General features: G+C 35.9%; 1 protein-coding gene across 2 annotated transcripts in view; it reads left to right on the top strand.

Moving 5' to 3' along the window:
* MYO10 (myosin X) overlaps nt 1-20,010 on the top strand; it is a 233,476-nt gene that overhangs the window by 54,405 nt on the left and 159,061 nt on the right. Inside the window, exon 2 of one of the 2 annotated variants that reach the window (XM_044665583.1) lies at nt 5,241-5,339. In XM_044665583.1, coding sequence (XP_044521518.1) covers nt 5,241-5,339 — 99 coding nt within the window. Of the gene's footprint in view, nt 1-5,225; nt 5,340-20,010 lie in introns of those variants that run through there. The other variant, XM_044665593.1, reaches the window with a different exon arrangement.

Genomic DNA, 20,010 nt, shown 5'->3' with positions numbered 1-20,010 from the left:
GAGAGAGAGAGAGAGAGAGAGAGAGAGAGAGAGAGAGAGAGAGAGAGAGAGAGAGAGAGAGAAAGAACATGCAAACAGAAGGACTATCCTTTGTATTTTGTGCTTTCAACTTTTCCTTGCCCAGAAGACAAAGCAGGCACTGATAGGGTTATTGCTTGACTTATGGAGATTTTTGCTTATCAGCAGCTATTCACACCTGGCCAGAAGACCTTTGAAATATAGGAGTGTGTATTTCTGTTGGATCCTGTAATGCTGTGTCAATACTATTTAAATTTGAATGGCCAGCTGTGAGGGGAGGGGTGAGCCTTTGCCTGAGACCAAAACTTTGAACCAAAAGACTTAACAGGTAACAGAAAATACCCCGAACTGTAATTAGCTTTCTTTTTCCCCATGTTCTTTCTAAGGATCATAAGATTATAGATTCAGAACTGGAAGAGACTTTTAGAAGTCATTAGGATATAGAGGAAACTAAAGACTAGAGGAGTGAGGTCAGAACCCTCTACTCAGTAATGAAACTAGTTAGAATTAATTAACCTGTCACTAATTGTTAGGTTTGTCTTAGTTGTTGTTGAAATGCATTGTTTTGTTATATGGCCCTAAAGCATCAAGAAATACTTGGAGGACGCTAACTGGTGATCTATAATAATTGAGAACTGTGTTTTTATACATGAAATCATTTGTAGAGAAAGTCTGCAGTGAGTGAGGGTCCCTGAAAGTTGCTTACTTTAAGACCCTTACCTTTCTGATCTATTATTTTTTAATGCCCACCATCATAGTCCTCTGATGCCTCATTGTGGTATAGAGGTAACCCCAAGTTCTCGAAGGCTCTGCCACCAGAGCAAAAGGTATACAGGAGCATCCCTGTCAGCTCAGAAGGATTTAGGAGTGTGGACTTGGTGAGGAACAGTATGTCTGTACAAACCTATCACCAGAAAGTTGCCTGCCACTTGATAAATTTTTGCTGTTTGTAGAATTTCATGAAGACCTCTTACTAAGCTGTAAGAAGTTTCAGTCAGTTGTGAGTGATGGGAATATCCACAATGATGAATTCACAAATAAACATTCTATAATAAATGACTGTCCTGAACCTCATTTTCCTCGTCTGTTAAATGAGTACTGTACTGCAAGACTTCTGAGGTCTCTTCCAGTTCTGATTCTGTTATCTTAAGTATTAGAGGGGTTCTTATTTTAAAGACTTGTTCTCTTTGGTCTTAGAGGATAGAAGATTTAAATGTTTTTTGATGCCTTTAGGGTGTCTAATAAAATCAATTCTATCACTTTCTTCTCCTTTGCTTACTTGAACATTGTTTTCTCCTGGTTCTGGTCCTCCCACCTGTCTAATCTTTCTGAATTATTGCTGGACCCTTGCCTTTTTTTTTAAACCTTTAATTTTTGTTTTAGTAACAACTCTTTAAGCTAGAAGTCAGGTTAAGGGATCAGCCCAGGACCACACAGATAGGAAGTATCTGAGACCAGATTAGAACCTAGATCCTCCCAACTCCAGACATGGTACTCTCTCTGCTCTGCCACCTAGCTGCCCTTTACCCTTGCCTCTTGAATGTGGGTGTCTCTTGAGCACTCTTCCTCTTCTTTCTCTATGTTCTGCCTCTTGGTGACTACTTGCTGCTGTGGCTTTAATCATCAGTACTATGAATCTTATGCCAAAATCTGCTTTTCCAGTCCCATTATCTTCCCCTCTGCATCTCTGTCATCAGACATATCTGCTTGGATATCCCATCAATATTCTGATTCAGAATCTTTAGAACTCAACTCTTTCATATATCTAACCTTCTCTTTTTCCCTTTCCCAATTCCACTTTTCCCAACTACCCTTTTTCTGTTGTGGTCACTTCCATCAGAGTCAGGCTTGAAAGTCAAGACCATGGTAAAATATTTGAACTTTAAGGTAGCTATTTTAAAAAAGAATACACAAACAAAAAAACTTGTCCTTTGTGTTTTATACTTTCAATTTTTCCTTGCCCAGAAGTAATTTTTTTTTAACTGTTACCTTCTCTCATGTATTGGTTCTATGGCAGAAGAGTAGTCAAAGCTAGGCAAGTGACTTGTCCAGGGTCACACATGTGTCAGAGGCCAGATATAAACCAGGACCAACCACTTCTAGACCTGGCTCTCAATCCACTGAGCCACCTAGCTGACCCCAATCATCATAGTCATCTTGGACTTTTCTTTCTTTCTCATCTTTCTATCCATCTTCTCAACTACCAAGTCATGGGTTCATAGATCTGGAAGGAACCTTAGAGGCCATCTGTAAGATGATTCTGAGAGCCAGAAATGTCCAAGGTCACAGAAAATAAGTGTGTCAGAGACAGAATGTAAAATGGGGACCCCCTGACTCTACATGTGATGCTCTTTCATTTGGTCCCTGTTGCCTACTTTGGATGGGAAGGAATTAAAGGGCTGGCCCTGCTCTTTGCCCAGGATCATTCACACATCTTAGAAGTGTCAGGGGTCAGATTTGACCATAGGACCTCTTGTCTCCAGGCCTGGTTCTCTATCCATGCAGCTGCCCCTTCTCCACCCTCCACCTTTTTTAAAAAAGAAAAATGGTGGCAGGTCTTTATGTTTTACTCTTCTGTAAGAGCCAGGTCTGTTTCTTATGTGTCTTTGTATCTCCATTATCTAACACAATTCCTTGAACATAGGATGTGCTAAATAAATACTTTTTGGAGTAGAATGTACTCCCTCCCCATTTTCATATTTCATAGTGTTTTTTCCCCTCCCCTTCTAGCCTTTGCTTCTAGACTTCCTCCTCAGCAAAATCCTAATTATTATATTTCATCATGGTGTGACAAGAACCTTTGGTTCTTTATGGTTGTGTCAATGGAAACCAATTGTAATGTTATGTATCTTTCAGATAGTTCTTTCCTTTTATAAGATGGATAAATTTTTTTTGAAGTTCTTGAAATTTAAATTAAATGCATCTATCTGATTCCTAATTGAACCCTTCTTTTTTATTTGTATATATAAGAAGAAAATAAAGGTACATCACAAAGTTATGTGTTACATGAAATTTATAAAGAGAAGTTATGTTCTACTAATAATACATGCATAGATACTAAAGTAGAACTATTTTGAGGCTGGAGGAGAAAAAGGATGCATTTTGACAGCAGCTGTTTGCTGTTTGTCCAGAGTTGATAGGCAGCCGCACGTGTCACTTTTATCAATGTGCCACTGTTTTCAGATCAGTTTCAGGATGGTTATATGTGACTGAGAACCAGGAACAAGAGTGGCTTGAGTTGGAGCTGATTAAAATCTCTTGGGTTTTCCAATGAGCTCTTCCTTTACATGGCCACCAACTATCATAGGAAGCATACTACTCTGTGGTTAATATTAAAGCCCTCTAGCTCCACGGTTGTTGTTGTATTGTGTGGAAAATTAACCCCAAGCACCATCCAGTCATCCACTAGAGGGGCATATATGAAAACGGATTTTTGTTCATCTGGATCGTGATGAACAAAAAATGATCTGTTCCAAGTCAGCAATGTAAACCCACACTATAATTGTGACTCTTATATGCCTCATTTTTTGGAGCATGTTGACCCCATGTAAAGCACTAAAGGGTAAATTTTAAAGCTGGAGAGAAATCAGCTCTTTCATTCACCTTTTGAGTCAGTCAGTATGTGGTTTTATTAAGCATGTACTATGGACCAGGCACTGTGGCTACACAGGATAAAGCCATCCTTACTCAAGGAGCTCATAGTCTTAATAATTGTAATAATAAATAGAATGGGTGAAGGGGGACACACCAAGTCCATTTGTATGTGTATGCAAAATAAATCTAAACCAGTAAATGCAAAGTAGTTGGAGAGAAGGCATTAGATATTTTGGGGAGATCAAGAAAGACCACATGTAGAAATGGGGTTCTTAAGCCTTTTTGGGTAATGGATCCCTTTGGCATTCTGGTGAAACCGATATACCCCCCTTCTCAGAATGTTGCTTTTATTTTTTCAAGGGAAGGTAATAAGAGAGGTGGCAGAATACATTTTACAACTGATGAAGAAGATTATTTCAGAATGGTCTTTTTTAAGTGCATAAAAATGAAATATATAGAATTTCAAAAAAAAAACAGTTATATTGAAATTTCTTTTTCACAAATACTCACACTTCCCCACCCCTCACCCCTAATTTAATACCCTCTTGGGAGAGGTCTGTGGGTCCCAGGTGAAGAACCCTATTGTAGAAGGTGGTATTTGAGCAGTGTCTTCAAGGAAGAGAGACATTCTATGAGGAAATGAGGAGGGAGTACATTTCAGGCAGCAGAAAATGTAGAAATGGAAATTGGCTTCAGCCCTTGATATAGGAATGCTGGTTTCATCTCCAATTCATCAAGCACACAACTGAGGCATTAACTCAATGAGATAACAAACAAACAAATAAATAATAAAGTAGTCTATGCTTCGTACTGTACTTAATAGATATTTATTCCCTTCCTTTCCTTTTTGGCCTAGTAACACTTTAGGTGAATATTTCCACATTTTAAAATTTATTTAAGAGGGGTAAGCTGTGGTGGTTATATATCTATCCCCTTTCTTCCCCCTATAGAGACATTTTAATTTATTTTTTGGGGCAGATTTACTTTTCCCCTCATTTTTAAAAACAAGAGATAATTGCAGGGAAATTGTTTGGGAGAAATATCCAGGAATGAAGATAATATAAAAAAGAAAAGATGATAATAATTTTTTTTTTAAGACTTTGGTCTCCCCATGTCACCCGGGCTTGGAAGTACAGTTACTCCATATGGGCCTGATCCCACCAACTACATTTGTGACTTGGGTTAGTTTGTGTTTTCCTTAGGCAGCCTGGTAGTCTCCCAAGTCTGGTAAACACATAGTATTAATACTAACATTATTGTGGATACTCACTCCAGAAAACTCACGTTCAAGAGATCACTTTCCAGCTTCAGCTTTCCCAGGCGGCTGGGATTCTAGATGTTTGCCACCATGTCTGGATCTGAAGCCAGGCGAGATCTGTTCTTCCACCTACCCTTCCCCCTCTTCCAAAGCTGTAGCTGTATGCTGAGACTATGTAACTAGGTAAGGATGGAGGCTTGCTTCCTGGGAAGACAGATTCTTTGAGTGGTATCTTAGTTTTGAAATTATCTTTTTTTTTTTTTTTTAAATCAGGGAAAGGTACCCAGTAGTAATGATATTTTGGGGAGTTGTGGTTTATTTTAAAATTCTTTCCAGGCTTAAAGCTTATTTATGTTCATTTTGTTTACAGGGAACCCGAGTCTGGTTGCGAGAAAATGGCCAGCACTTTCCAAGTACTGTAAATTCTTGTGCAGAGGGAGTTGTTGTCTTCAGGACAGATTATGGTCAGGTAAGGAGCAGATGTATCACTTTGTAAACCAGTGTCTAGTTTGCCTGGCTGTTTTTTTAAAAAAGTGTTCTTTTGTGGTTTTGAAAATTTATAAATTTCTCTGTGTTCCAACTGATCTAGCAATATCTGAAGAGGAGATGGAATGCAAATTACAATTACATGAATATTCTCTATCCACTAAAATTCTTCCAAATGAAGTCTCATAAGTGAATGACACAGATAAAATAGGACAGAAGGACATTATGTTCTTTCTTTTGCTGCTAAATTGCATTTCAACTACACACTTGTTATTATTCATAGAGCATCTATAAATATCCTAATGTCTACCAGGAATCAGTGATGCCCCAGTCGATACTATTTTAATTTAAAAATATATAATTAGTTAATAAACTCAGCTTAGGTTATTATTAGATCCTTCATTGGTTGTGAAAAACTATTCATTTTCTAAGTCTGTATTCATTCACTTCATTTTTCTCCTTTATTGATCCCCATTTGTGTATCTCAAACAATTTAAGAATAAAACCATCAATCTGGAAATAGATTTTAGGGTTTTCTCAGTGTTGGAAGAGCCGTTTTGGTGCCAGAAATATTCAGCTCCAAATATACAAGCAAATCAACTTCTTGACACAGATTTGGGGCAGGATGTCCTAGGACATAATGCCCTGTGTGTGGACAGGCTCTGGACGCTGGCAGGGAGGAAGCGAGGGGAAGAAGAGACTGGGAAAGGGTCAGAGTTGGGAAGGAGTTCTCTTAAGGTGTGCTGTCACTTCCTAATTTCCTGTTTTAACTATTATTACTGAGGGACCACTCCTTTGCAATGGATAGACAGCCGGGCTGAGAGTCAGGAAGCTCTGGGTTCATTTCCTTCCTCACAACATAGACTGGGACCTTTGGTGAGTCAGACAACTTACTTACAATTCTTCATGTGCCAGGCACTGTATAAAGTGCCAGTAAGTCCCTTAGCCTCGTAGCATCCCGAGGCAGCTCTCTTAAACTACAGTTTGCAGAACAGGTACTGATTTATATTCATCAGCAAGAGATCATTTCCTCATCAGCAGGAATTCCTTATTAAGTCGTGGGTCTGGTCCAAAAATGAATTCTAATTAACTGGGCACTAAGCCCTTGCTCAGGTGCTAAGAGAACAAGTAATGCCAGTGCCTTTTCTATTTTGGCACCCTGGAACAAAATGTTAGTTGCACTTCCCTAGTTATGGCTCTGAGTTATATTATTATACATTATTAATTTATTAATGATAATTAATTATGTTATTGATTATTAACCATCATACCATTTATTATTTATTCAATTGTTGTTTATTATAATATTATTTATTATATTACTTATTATATAACTTAATTATGGTATATTGTTAATTATATTAATTACATTAATTACATTATTTATTATGTTATTAATCATATTGTATTATTGTACTATTAATTAATATATTGGTAATTTTTAAATTATTAATTTATATGTGTATTAGTTCCAAGGTACAAGAGTGGTAAAGGCTAAGGCAATTGGGATTAAGTGACTTGTCCAGGGTCCCTCAGCTAGGAAGTGTCTGAGGTCAAATTTGAACTCAGGACCTCCTGTCTTTAGGTCTAATTGTCAATTCACTGAGCCACCTAGCTGCTCCCTCAAAAGTCCTTTTAAATATACATCTTAAGAGACTTAGTTTATGATGAAATACCCCTTTATAGAACCAGGCATAAAGGGCATTTAGCAGTACCCTATTTGATTAGGTTCAGTGTTGGGACAAATGAAGTACTCAAAGTTATTGAACAGTTAATAAAAGGAAATTTACTTAGCTATAACACATCAATAATACATAATTTGCAGTATCAAGTCATTAGATTGTGAGCTCTGTGAAGCCAAGGGCTGTTTTTTGCTTTTCCTTTTATCTTCAGAGCTTAAGACAGTCCTTAGCATGTAATAGGCATTTAATAAAATATTAATAAACTAAGCAACAAGGATACAATGGTACTTAGCTTCTGTAGATTTTCATCCACCCCTCTGCTACCCAAAACAGGGCAGGATATACTTTTTTTTTTTTTTTTTTTAATTTTAAACCCTTAACTTCTGTGTATTGACTTATAGGTGGAAGATTGGTAAGGGTAGGCAATGGGGGTCAAGTGACTTGCCCAGGGTCACACAGCTGGGAAGTGGCTGAGGCCAGGTTTGAACCTAGGACCTCCTGCCTCTAGGCCCGGCTCTCAATCCACTGAGCTACCCAGCTGCCCCCCCAGGATATACTTTTCTACATTTACCAAGTGTGAAGAGTGGCACTTCTTTTGCTCCCACATGACCTAGAAGCCATCTCAAACACTGCTAGAGTGTCCAGGAAATCCTTTTTTTTTTTTTTTTTTTTTTTTTTTTAAACTGATGCTCGGATGACTTTATTGTACCCTCCTCCCATTCTCCCCAACATAGTATCCTGGACCTTTCCCCTCACGTTCTCCATGCCTTATTTTTCTAAACTTTCTCCCTTTTGGAAAAGGACAAAGTTCTAATTTTATTATTTATATTTATATTATTAAATTATTTTAATTTTGATTGAAACTCACAGATTCAGACGTGCTAAAGTTCCCAATTATGGTTGAATTTTAAATCTTTTATCTTAAATTATGGAATGAAATGTTCTGGTGTTAGAGAAGCAGGAAGTACAGAATAGGAATGGGGAGGGCAGTTAATGTGGTAGAGGATACTTATCTTCGACTTTGAAATTATATTGGCCTTTCAAATAGATTATAAAAAGGCAAGACTGAGTTGCTCTAGTTGTTTCTGGGTTCTTGGGTAGAGCTGGGACCAGAGGATGTATCTGTGGTCTCATTTCTATTAATTAGAAGATTAACCTTCCAACTACAACTTGAAAGGTTTGGGGAGTGTTTCTCAACATCTCTGGCTTTTTTCATCTTTCCCACAACAAGAGGTAGCTCTTCCTTTCTTTCAGTCTGACTGACTTCCACCTAATCTCCTTTCCTGCTATTCTTCTGACTTAATATTACCATTTGCCTGGGATTCAGAGTCTATTCTCAGTAGGCCTTCTCTCACCAGTTTCACTGGCCATTCAGCCTGGGATCTCACAATCATTTCAGTACACTGTTAAGCAGTTAACCAGAGCTTCTTGGCCTAGATTTGGTTGCCATCTTTAGTATCCAAGATGGTGGGGAACTACTGAACTGCTATTCTAATACCTTTTCAGGTGAGGGTGAATGGGAGGATGTAGTTCAAGAGAGCATTAGCAGTTGGAAAAAAATAAAGATAAGGTCAGTCTTAGAGCATGGTGGTGCTAAGCCATTTTAATTGTTTTCCCTTTGTTATAAATTTTGCTCCTGTAACCAATCATTGATAATAATTTATGAGAAATCAGAATTGGAAGGCATCTTAGAATGCTAAGGTATTTAGTATTATCAATTACTTATTTTTAGTAATCTTTTTTCAATTACATTAAAAAAACAATTTTTAACATTTGTTTTTTAAAATGTTGAGTTCTAAATTCTTTCCCTCCCTCCTTCCTCATTAAGAAGGCAAGTAATTTGATATAGGTTATATCTGTGCAGTCATGTAAAATATTTCTATATTAGTCATGCCATGTACTTTTTCTTTTCTTTTTCTTTTTTAAATTAAAAAATTGTTTTTAAATATTTTTCCATGTTTACATAATTCATTTTCTTTTCTTCCCCTCTTCCCTCCCAGAGCTGGAAAGCAATTTCACTGGGTTACCATGTACTTTCAATGTAAAAAAAAAAAAAGAGGAGATATGCTCAGCCTCATCTCTGTAATATCAGACAGTGTGGTATAATGGTTAAAGAGCTGGTATTAACATTAGAAAGTCCCAACACTGTATAGTGACTATATGACTCAAGGCAATTCATTTAACCTCTGAGAGTTTCAGGTAACTAAGTTACAGAGGAATAGAGATCTGCATTGATAGAGTGCATGTCATCACTTGGGGAATTCCCTATCCCAGTGAAATCACCAGTCAGGACCTACCCAGTTCCTATGGAGAGAAGTAATGATTGAGCTACTTAGTGAAGAATGAACTTCCTTTTGATAGAAAGCTGGATGAATCACCTTCTGTGTGGTACAGTGATAGGCTCCAAACACAGACATAATATAACTTGAATTTTGAAAACACACATACAAAACCCCACAAGAATACTAGGTATAAGGTCTCATTTAGATTTGGTTTTTTGGAGATAAGCACGAATAGAATACTTTTAAAGAATTCTTCTGTAACATTGAACCCGGAGAATTTAGCTCAGTGTTTCAATTTTCCCCTTTCATTAAAGATAACATTAAAAAATGTGTCCAAAAGTTCACTCACCATAATGAAATTTTAACTTTTGATAGGCCTGAAATAGCCAACTCGGGACAAACTTACTATAAAATCGTTCATAAAATAAATGCTTTAATCATGGATAGAAATACAATTTTACCCCAAACAGCATAGTTGATGAACAAAAGATAAGCCAATCAGTATGGATCTTGAAAGCTAGTAATTACATGAAGCGGGACAATATGCTGACTTACATTTTCTGAACTGTAAATCTGACAAAGGACTTTTTTTTCTCCTGACTCATTTGTATTTTATGGTTTGATGTGCAGTTTATCCCAGGACAGAGAACCAGAGCCAGAAGAAGTCTTAGCCTCCCTGACTCTGTGTTAGCCTTACCCCTTCTGCTCTGGACTCTTCCTAGACTTCCTGACTCTTGACTTTGACTTTTCTGTTTGTTCTTTCAGACCTCATTTTTCCTTTAAGCCTTAAAGTTTAAGGCCTCGTCCTGGGTCTTGTTTACTGCCCCATATCACTAGCACATAATGATATATTTTCACACCACTATCCCAGTTCTCCAGGCAGGATCATTGATTCCTATGCCACATGCTTCATTTTGACAGAATTATACTTAATGAGACATTTCTTCACTGAAGAACTAGAGGCTAGTGGTCTTTCTTTGATTGAATGTAAAATGTCTGATTTCTCCCTTGGGCCATGTTTAATCTCACTCTGGTATACAATCTTTGGCCTTTTTGTGTGTCTCATTTAAAAGTCACACCTTTTGCCATTTGTATTCATTTTGACCCCAAAATGATTTTTTAAATGATTTTTGACCCTTTAACACATAAAGATCTGCTCTCATATCACTTCTCTGCCCAGAAATTTTTAGGGGCTCCCTACTGCCTATTAAGTAAAGTTCATATATTTTTGTGTGGCATTCAAAACCCTTTACAATCTGGCATCACTCTGCCTTCCAGCTCTAATCCCTTTCTGACCTCTGAGAATTTGACATTCTAGCTCAACTGGACAACTCTCTGCCCCTCAAACAGTCTTTATCCTTTTCAACCTTTGTGCTCTTGCTCTTCATGTTCCATAATGCTGGAGTGCTCTCCTGATGTATATGTGGTCTGCTTCATGAACCCTTCTTTTCGTTCTCCCTGTCTAATAATAATCTCATCTATCACACCTCATATAACCCTTTATTTTCTATAACTGCAAAAATGTTAAAACTTAAAAATAAAGTTATTAAAACTCTATAGGGCACCTTATATAGTAAATACTATGTATTTCTACCTTTTTAGGACAGAAAACCTCTTTTAGGTTTATATACCCTTTTAAAAAACCTTTATAGTAAGTAAAAGTATTCCGTATTTTGTAATTTATCTGTATTAATATCTTACTAGACTCTAAACCCTAAAAAGGACATGGTCTGTTATTGCCTTGTCTAAATCTGGTCCCGGCCCCAATTTTAATCCCAGTGATCTTCATTTAGGAGGCAGTACTGTTTTTTAGATTTGAATCAACCCCTGTAAAGTGGATATTTTGTAAGATATTTCTTTACTTTTTTTTCTTGACATTTTCATTCATCGTCCTGGTTTTAACTATCATCTCTGTGCATGTGAATACAGAAATCAATATTTACAGCTTTAAACTTCCTGACCTGAATGTCCCAACTACATTCATTCTGGGTATCCCACCAGCACCTCAGACTCCACGTGCTCTAAACACAGTTAATATCATTATTGTCCTAAAGCTTTTCCTTCTAATTTCATTATTTCTTTCAGCTCTTATTCCCCTAATCTCCTGTGTTCAAAACCTTAGAATCTTTTGTTTTTTGCTTTTCCCTCTCTTTGATATCTTAGATCTAATCAGTTATGAAATCCTCATGATTCTACCTCTAAAATATCTTTTCTGCCACTAATTAATAGTAATCATGATTAGTTGCCTTTTTATGGGGGGTGAAAATGACATTCACAACATAAAGAAGAAAAACTCAAAAGTACGAACACAAATAGTTCACTCCTAGATTCAAAGAACATGCATTAGTGGGCTATTTTGTAGAATTAAGTAAGTGCTAAAGTAAATATTTCATTTTTTAATAATTAATACTTTCTGGAAAATGCCTAATTTTCAGGCACATAATAGTCTTGAGGTACCATTTGATTTTTCCTCATAAACTTAATAAAGCCTCTTAGCATGTGAAATGGCCGTTGATTTTTCTCCTTGTCTTGTCTCTACATGCTGGCCTACAGATTTTATTTTTTGTTCACTAAAGATTTAATTATGGACTTCTGCAAATTGCTGGCTCTGCTTTCCCACACTTTTTTCCTTTCCATTTTCACATCAAGCATAATTAGATATGTTTTTTTTTTTTAAGTTTTCTCATAAAAAAAAGTTTGCGCTCTCTGGGATTTTTTTTTTTTAACTCTAGGAGAAACCAGTTATTACAGAGTAACAAAGTAATAAGACTGGTCCCACAGAAAAATGAGTCCTGTTTGCTTTATAGTTACAGTTTACATTATAGGCCCCATATGTCCCTTTACATAATAGTTGGAATTAATGATCTATTAAGTGGTTTCTAAAATTTGGTGTAATTTTCTTGATGTGATATTTCTCATATGTTCTCTTCATCCTTTTTGTCTCTCATTTTTTAATTTTTAATTTTTATTTTTTTGTATCTCATTTTCCTTAATTCTTGTTTGCCTCATTAGTGCCTTTTTGTCTTTTAAAAAAATAAGTTGATGCTAATGTTACAACTTTGTGCCCTTATTATATCTTCCTCTACCACATATATTCAATCCTTTCAATCATTTTTTTCCCCTAAGAAGTTTATTTCATCAGCAGATTGTAAAAACTTAAAGTGAAAACACCTGCAGCAGATTTTTTTCCCTCTCCCCCACCAGGAGACAGTAGGGGGAAAAAAGGAGCCAGCCATAACTGTGTACTGCAACATTAAGGTGGGAAGGGAAAGGATCTGGTTGTTGAGGGGAAATGACAGGGCTCCAGACGTTTTAGCTCAGCAGCCAGGTTTTTGGACTGAGAGTTTCCTCTGAAAGGAAGTAGATTATGTCAGCTGGGTCTTAGGAGCCTAGGGATGCCCAGTTCTTTTAGCTGCAACCAAAGCTGCATTCCAGAGCCTAACATGCAGAAACAGCTGCTCCTCTTAACAGCCAGCTGCATGTGAACAGAGATCTATGTGACAGAAAGAAACTGGCTATTTAACAATAAGCTTCTCAAATATGCATCAGGTTGGGAAATCAGTAGCAGTTAGTTAGCTCAGGCCTCCACAGAACTACAAGCAGGTTGGGAGACTTAAGGCTCTCTGAAGTTCACACACATCAGCGCATCTTCAGCTGAGAGGTGGCAGGCAGTGAATTTGGGAGTAAAGGGAAGGGAATATAAAAGCATGAGGGAGCCAGAGGTAGAGGAGAGAAGTGGCAATTTAGAAGAGAGGCCAAACAAGGAAGAGAAATAATGGAAAAGAAAAAGGAATGATTGAAATAAAATTATCGAGGAGGAAAAGAAAAATGATCTGGAGATAATATTAATGATAAACCAAAAAGTTCTTTTATTACAGGAAACTGAAATCCATTTAGAACTGAGAAAAAAAATTTCCCGGACTGTAGTCTGGACATAATTTTCATACTTATAACCTTTCATGCTTAGATGAAAGTTGGTTTTCTTTCACACACTATCACCTCCTCAAACTATTTTTAATGGGGGAGGTATTGAAAATATATTCCTTATAAATAGGTATACCTGGAAAAAGTGTATTCGAATTGGAAAAAGAACTGGAACTACTTTCCATCTCCTACAACCTTATAAGTCTTATATCTTTACTCTGCCTCTTACCAAATTGCTTTTCTATTATTACATTTTAGGCCGTTATCTTTATTTCATTATATTGCTCATCAATGGTGTGTTTTGGGCTTGAAGGTGAAATTTTTTTTATCTGCCTTTTTATATTTTTTAAGCAAAATGGCAAATTGTCAGTCCTATGTGACTGACAAAATTTCCGTTTTTGTTTTTGTTTTTTTTTTTTTTAAGAATAAAGTGTACTGGGGGTCAAAGCTCCCTAAAATTTCAAGGGATAGAAATTCTATTGGGTCTTCTTAATAGGAGTTTGAATGGTTTGCTGTGATTGGGGAAAATTGAACATTGCCAGGCAAGAATTAATAGGAAAAATAAGTGAGTTTATTATTGATTCTTTAAAAGCTTTCTTTTTAATTCTTTCCTTTGGTCTCAACTTTTTTTTTTTCCTGCTCATTATTGAATCTAGATACATATGTCATTAACTACGGTATATTCTAGGATCCATATACCCCCCCTCACTTTCACCCAGGAAATGATACATTCTTTAATCTGGAGACTAATGTAAGTTTCTACTTGACTTTCAGATGCTTACAGCATTAAAATGGTAAATGAGACAAAGCACATAATCCAGCTCTTGAAAATTCTCACTTAGGGTGATGAACTGAGCAGTGAATGATCCCAGTGACAGATAAACCCCCAAATTATTTACATTTTGCATGGTTATGAGGTTTTCTACTTGTATTTCAGTGTGAATATCTTTCGTTCTGGGAATTAACTCCAAAAAAGTCAGTCACATCATGAAGACCTCATGCTGGAAGAACTGGGAAATTGTCCATTTTCCATCTGTTCCCATTTTAGACTCTTTGTAAACTTCTCCAATATGATTTTACTCCAACTGGTGCACCAGTTTTTAACTGGACTTATATCAGGTAGTCAATTTTGGGATTTCAGTGTATTTCCTTGCAGAGTTAAAAACTAATAGAAAATAAGAATGAGTGGGAAACAGTTAATATCAGTGAATATCTAAGCTATCCCATGATAAACTTAGACATTAGCTGATCAGGGATAATATAATTGTAGCTGCTTTAATGTCAGCCCCTTTCACATGTAATGTGAAAAAGCTAAATGGAGTTATCTTATCGCTATGTGCTTTTAGCTTATTTTTCTTATTCTCAATTTAGGTTCTAAGGAAATAAAGGAATAAATTATTTTTATTTGTCTAATTACTACAATCTTATCACCTCTCAATTGATTAATTATATCTGAACCCTGATCCAACTTTATTATATTTATTGACTGTTAGACAAACTTCTTTCTCCTTAAGCTTTTTTTTTAAACCCTTACTTTCCATCTTAGAATGAATACTATGCATTGGTTCTAAGACAGAAGAGTGGTAAGGACTAGGCAGTGGGGGTTAAGTGACTTGCCCAGGATCACACAACTAAGAAGTATCTGAACCCAGGACCTCCTGTCTCTGAGCCTGACTTCCAATCCACTGAGCCACCTAGCTGCACCTACCCCTTAAGCTTTTGCTTGTCTCTTTCTCTCTCTGTAAGTATCAAAATCCTCATGAGTAAATAAACATTAAGGTTACTGACTATACTATTTATTAATAGTGTAGCCAACAATAAAATAATGACAAAGTATAATTTACAATGCATAAACTGTGAGAGATTACAGCCAAAATCACCTTTAACTATTGCTCTGCCACTATTGACTTCTCATTTATGGAAATAAAACCTGTACCATTCAAGTCTTCCATATTAATTAAAATCTTCTCAAGAATTTCCTTCATATTTCTTTTTAAGGTAAGGGTTTTAAACTCATTTCTCTCAGGAATAAGAACAGAAGAGTTATGTGACTGTTATATGTTCAGGATAGAAGCTCTATCATATTCAGATAAAGAAATAAAGCCTTTTTCTCATATCAGAGAGCTATATTCCACATATGGTGTTCAAGGATGATTCTGGCCATTTACATTTCAATCCTGTCACACCCGGTGAATTCAAGATGATATTCAAATAAGTAAATATAATGGGAGTGTGTGCTGGGGTGGAATTATCCAAAGGATTTTTATTTATTTATTATATTATTATGTCAATAATATTATATATATTTCTTATATATAATCCAGATTATATAAAATAATAAATTATTTCTTATTATGGCATTCTGAAAGCATATAAATTATATTTGGTTTCATGAAATATTGGCATATAATCAATTAATAAATATTTATTTAGTGGTTGCTATATCCCACCTGGCTCTCTAGATGGCTTGGTGGATAGAGCACTCAGCCTAGAGTCAGGTATACCCAAGTTAAAGTTCAGCCTCAGACACTTACTAGTTGTGTGATCTGGAGCAAGTCTTTTAACCTCCATTTACCTAGGAGGCAGCCAAAGGATTCAATGGATAGAGCATTAGACCTGGAGTCAGGAAAACCTGACTTCAAATATGCTCTCAGCTAGCAGTGTGACTGTAGGCAAGTCATTTAACCTCTGTTTGCTTTAATCTAGAAAAGGAAATGGCAAACCATTCCAGTTTCTTTGCCAGGAAAATTCCATGGATGGTTTGATCCATGGGACATGACTGACACAGCAAATGTACCAGGCCCTGTTATAATAGCAGAAATGAAACAGTGCCTTACCTCAAGGAGCTTAAATTTTATTGGATGAAACGTGTCATAAATATATATACTGAACATATACAAAAGTAGGTAGACCCTGCCTTTGTGTTGTCTTCCCTGCCTTTCTTGGACTTCTTAGACTTGGAAGTCTGCCTCCCTGTTTGGAATTGTGGAATTTATTCATTGTTTCTAAACTAGATCTCTTGACCTCAACCTTCTACCTGTCTAGACCTACAGTTTCTGCCATACCCCTACTATACAATTCGACTTAAAATTTTGGTCATGCCCTGTTGCCTCTTTGCCTTAGTCATAGCAGAATTGACTCATATTCCATGTTAAAAGCAAATGTTCCTACCTAAAGGGGTGGTGAGTATTTTCTTATATTTTATATTAATATTGATCATTAGCCTGCCTCTAAAGTCAGATAATTAATGTTGAATACAAGTCTCTCACACATTGCATTTATAATAATATACTGTAGGCTAATTGCAGGGGCAAATGTCTATAGTAAGGAAAAAAATAGAGACCTGATAAATGTTGAGTTTGCAGGTTTATTGTGGAGAATAATCAATAAACATGGAGGAATACCATGTTAAAATACTGATTTTGCTGAGTTTGAAATTCAAGTATATTTGTTGACAATAATAAAAATAAAGTTTACATTTTTTAAAAATATCTATTAATTACAATCTCCCCATAAACTTTATTTTTATACCTCATCCACTTGTTATACAATGACCATCAGTTTTTGCACACCTTCAGTTGCTACATACACATTTTGGCAGGTTTTGTTCAAGAACTAGACAGCTAAATTCAAAGAGGCTTCTCTATAGAAGCTTGCCCACTGTGTAATTCACTTTGGAGGCCACAGAATCTCGTGAAGATTGCCTAATAGACCTTGAAAAGTTCTAATCCGAGAGAGCCAAAGTCATATCTTCACTGATAAGATACTGTCTCTCTTGAAGCACCATTTTCAAGGAATACTAAAGACAGTACTGAAAACAGGTCGTTTTCTTCAACAAGTACTTGGACCTAAAAAATAGAAATCTAAATTGGATCTTGTGGCAAATTGTCTCTTCTGTTCAAATTTTAAAATGCATTAATTTTTAATGTATTTTTAAAGCAACTGTTTGCTCTAAAATTGCATGTCTTCAAGACAAAATATCACTGAGACCTGTAGCTTTTATGGGAACATTTCATTGTTTACTCCAAAGAACATTTTCCCTTTAAATTCTGAGTAATAGAATTCTAGGAGATCTAGAAAGTGGCCTTGGAATAATAGAATCAACCTCCTTATTTTACAGATGAGGAATAGAGACCAAGAGACATTAAGTACCTTCACCAAGGCTTTTTATCTAGTAGAGAGTTGACTGAAAACACAAATCTCCTAAGTCTCAGTATAGTTCTTCTTCTGTTATGCTATATTATGAATTTGCTGAAAATTACACAGAAAGATGTATGCAGAAAATACTTTGGTGATTATTATAGACCCCATTAGAATCATCAACAGAAAATGTATGTTTAATTACTTTTTCCTTTAAAACTTTTTAAGGAGACAAAGCATATTCTAAATGGAAACAGCTGATACATAATCTCAGTAATGTTTTTCAAACACAGATGGTCAGTATCCCAGGTAAAGAATCCTGTCAGTCAAAGGTAATTTCTTTGAATTTTCATTCACAATGTACTATTGACAGCAAACAGAACATAGTGTAGTAACCTTAACTTTGAGAAACTGGCAACTGTAAGTGGTTTTGTCTGTAACAAAGGTACATTTCTTGTGTTAGTTTAACTTAATACAGATCTGTTGGGGCATTTGGGCTCTGTAAGAACAAAAAAAGCGACATATGTTTTGTGTTAATTACAAGAAAAGTAATGTACCTCTTCTAGATGGAGTTAACATCTACTCCAACCTCATTTTTTCCCCCTTTCAGTTCTGGGAAATGGTTTTCAATTGTGAATTGTTTCAGAAGCTTAGTTCTTATAAACTTATAGAATGTGCTTGTTTTATTTCCTGGAGTTATTGTGTAATATGACCCATGATAAACACAACTACCTCAATTTGAAAAGCACTCATAAATTGTTGATTCATCCAGTTTTCCTATCAAGCCCATCAACATTTTCCCCATTTTAGACATTGGGAACTAGAGCATTCAGGGAGTTATCCTAGGGCAACACAGTAAACTGTTGACAGACCCACTGTTACCCTTGCAAATTCCTGATACTCAGGCTGAATAGCTGGTCTAGACTATTTTCCATGATAATAACACAAAGGCAATAAGATGAGAAAACAGAATAAAATTGAAACAGGCTAATAGTTAAGTCATTGGACTAGAAGATGAGCCATAGTATGGCATTTGGGTGACCTAGAGAAGGTTTGAAAAACTGCATCCCTGCATTTGAAAACATCACTCCCAGATTGTTATTATCCACAAAAGATTTTGAGCATTCATTATAACATATGCAACCTATCACAAAATAAATGCTTCCATGCCATGGAAAATGGAATTTTCTGGTATGTTCCATTATAAAAAATAATATTTTAAAGCAATTTTTGTTAACTCCTCCCCATCTGTTTAGCTGCCCACCCTTTTCTGTTCCAAATGTTAGATTCAATAACATTCAGCAGCATATTTGTATTTTATAGGGTGATAATAATACTTTTTTTTCCTCCAGAGTGCAGAAGCCAGCAAAATCCCATTTCTATCACTATTACTCTGCCTAAACCATCCTTTATTCCTTCTTTCTCAATGACTTCTCCACTTTCTCTAGTTGGAAGTCAGAGTTTAAGAATTTTCTTCCTACACTATGCAAACTTTGTGTACTTAATCCAGTCTATTATATTAGGACTATTCGAGTGTAAATTTAGAGATGGGAGGGAATTAATCTCAATTGACACATGAAAAAATGGAAGCCATGTGATAGGAAGGGTCACACAGTAAATGGCAGAATCAGAATTTGAACCCTCGTTCCCTGACATGATAATCAAACTTTCAAGAGTAGATATGCATACCTAAAAAAATCTCTTAGTATTTTTCCCAAATGCCTGAAAAGATTAGCTATATTGCTTGAGATTGTAAAATGTTCCACAAGAAAGTAACTTTTTTTTAGTTTGTAAGATTTTGATTATATGAGTTGTTTTTTTCAAAATAAAATTCCAGAGGAAAAACATAGAGGAGAAAAAGATCAAAGTTGGATCAACGTAGTATAGGTTAGTTGGTCAAATATAAAACATCCCCCAAAACTTTTAAAATGTTAAAAGTTCCAAATGTGCCATTATTTCCGTTCATATCTAATAAAGAATTGGAACTGGTCTTTAAATGAGCATATTTGGGGAGTTCACATAATGATTTTACCTGAGTTACAGTACACTTTTTCACAAGAAGGCGGTAGATTGCTAATTCTTTAGAAATCAGCAAGTATCTCACTCTCCTGGAATGATTTTCTGTTCTGAAATGTATCCATCTTTGTCAGAAGTCAAAGTTCACCAAGCATCTGCTTATATCCTTGCAAACAGAAGTAATGACAGATGTTAACTGGGTAATGTGGAGAGACGGACACTTGGGAAACAATAGGACACCATATGCTGACCGAGGTTTTCAAGAAGCTTTTGTATCATGGAACTTTTGTAGCTTAGCAAAAGAGGACAGAGTTCCAGGGAGGCTGGCCAGCATGCCTTTAGTCTGACAGGATTTGTCTTTTGCAATACAATTTCCTTCCGTGACATAGTGACAGGCCTGGAAGGCTGATTGGTGGATATTTTTAATTTACATAAGACCTTTGGTTCAGCTTGTAAGAATAAGTTAAAATGGGTAAAATTGGTAAGTTTTATCTGAATCAAGCAACTCTTTGTTGTCACTGATGAGAGGACAACTATCAGCATCACAGTTTATCACCTATAGCATAGAATTACAAATTATATTTGTAACATAATATAGATACAAAAATTA

The sequence above is a fragment of the Gracilinanus agilis genome, chromosome 1 (genome assembly GCF_016433145.1).
Source record: "Gracilinanus agilis isolate LMUSP501 chromosome 1, AgileGrace, whole genome shotgun sequence".
NCBI classification, from domain to species: Eukaryota; Metazoa; Chordata; class Mammalia; order Didelphimorphia; family Didelphidae; genus Gracilinanus; species Gracilinanus agilis.
The sequence above is the reverse complement of the archived record's forward strand: the minus strand, read 5'-3'. Positions and strand labels throughout refer to the sequence as shown.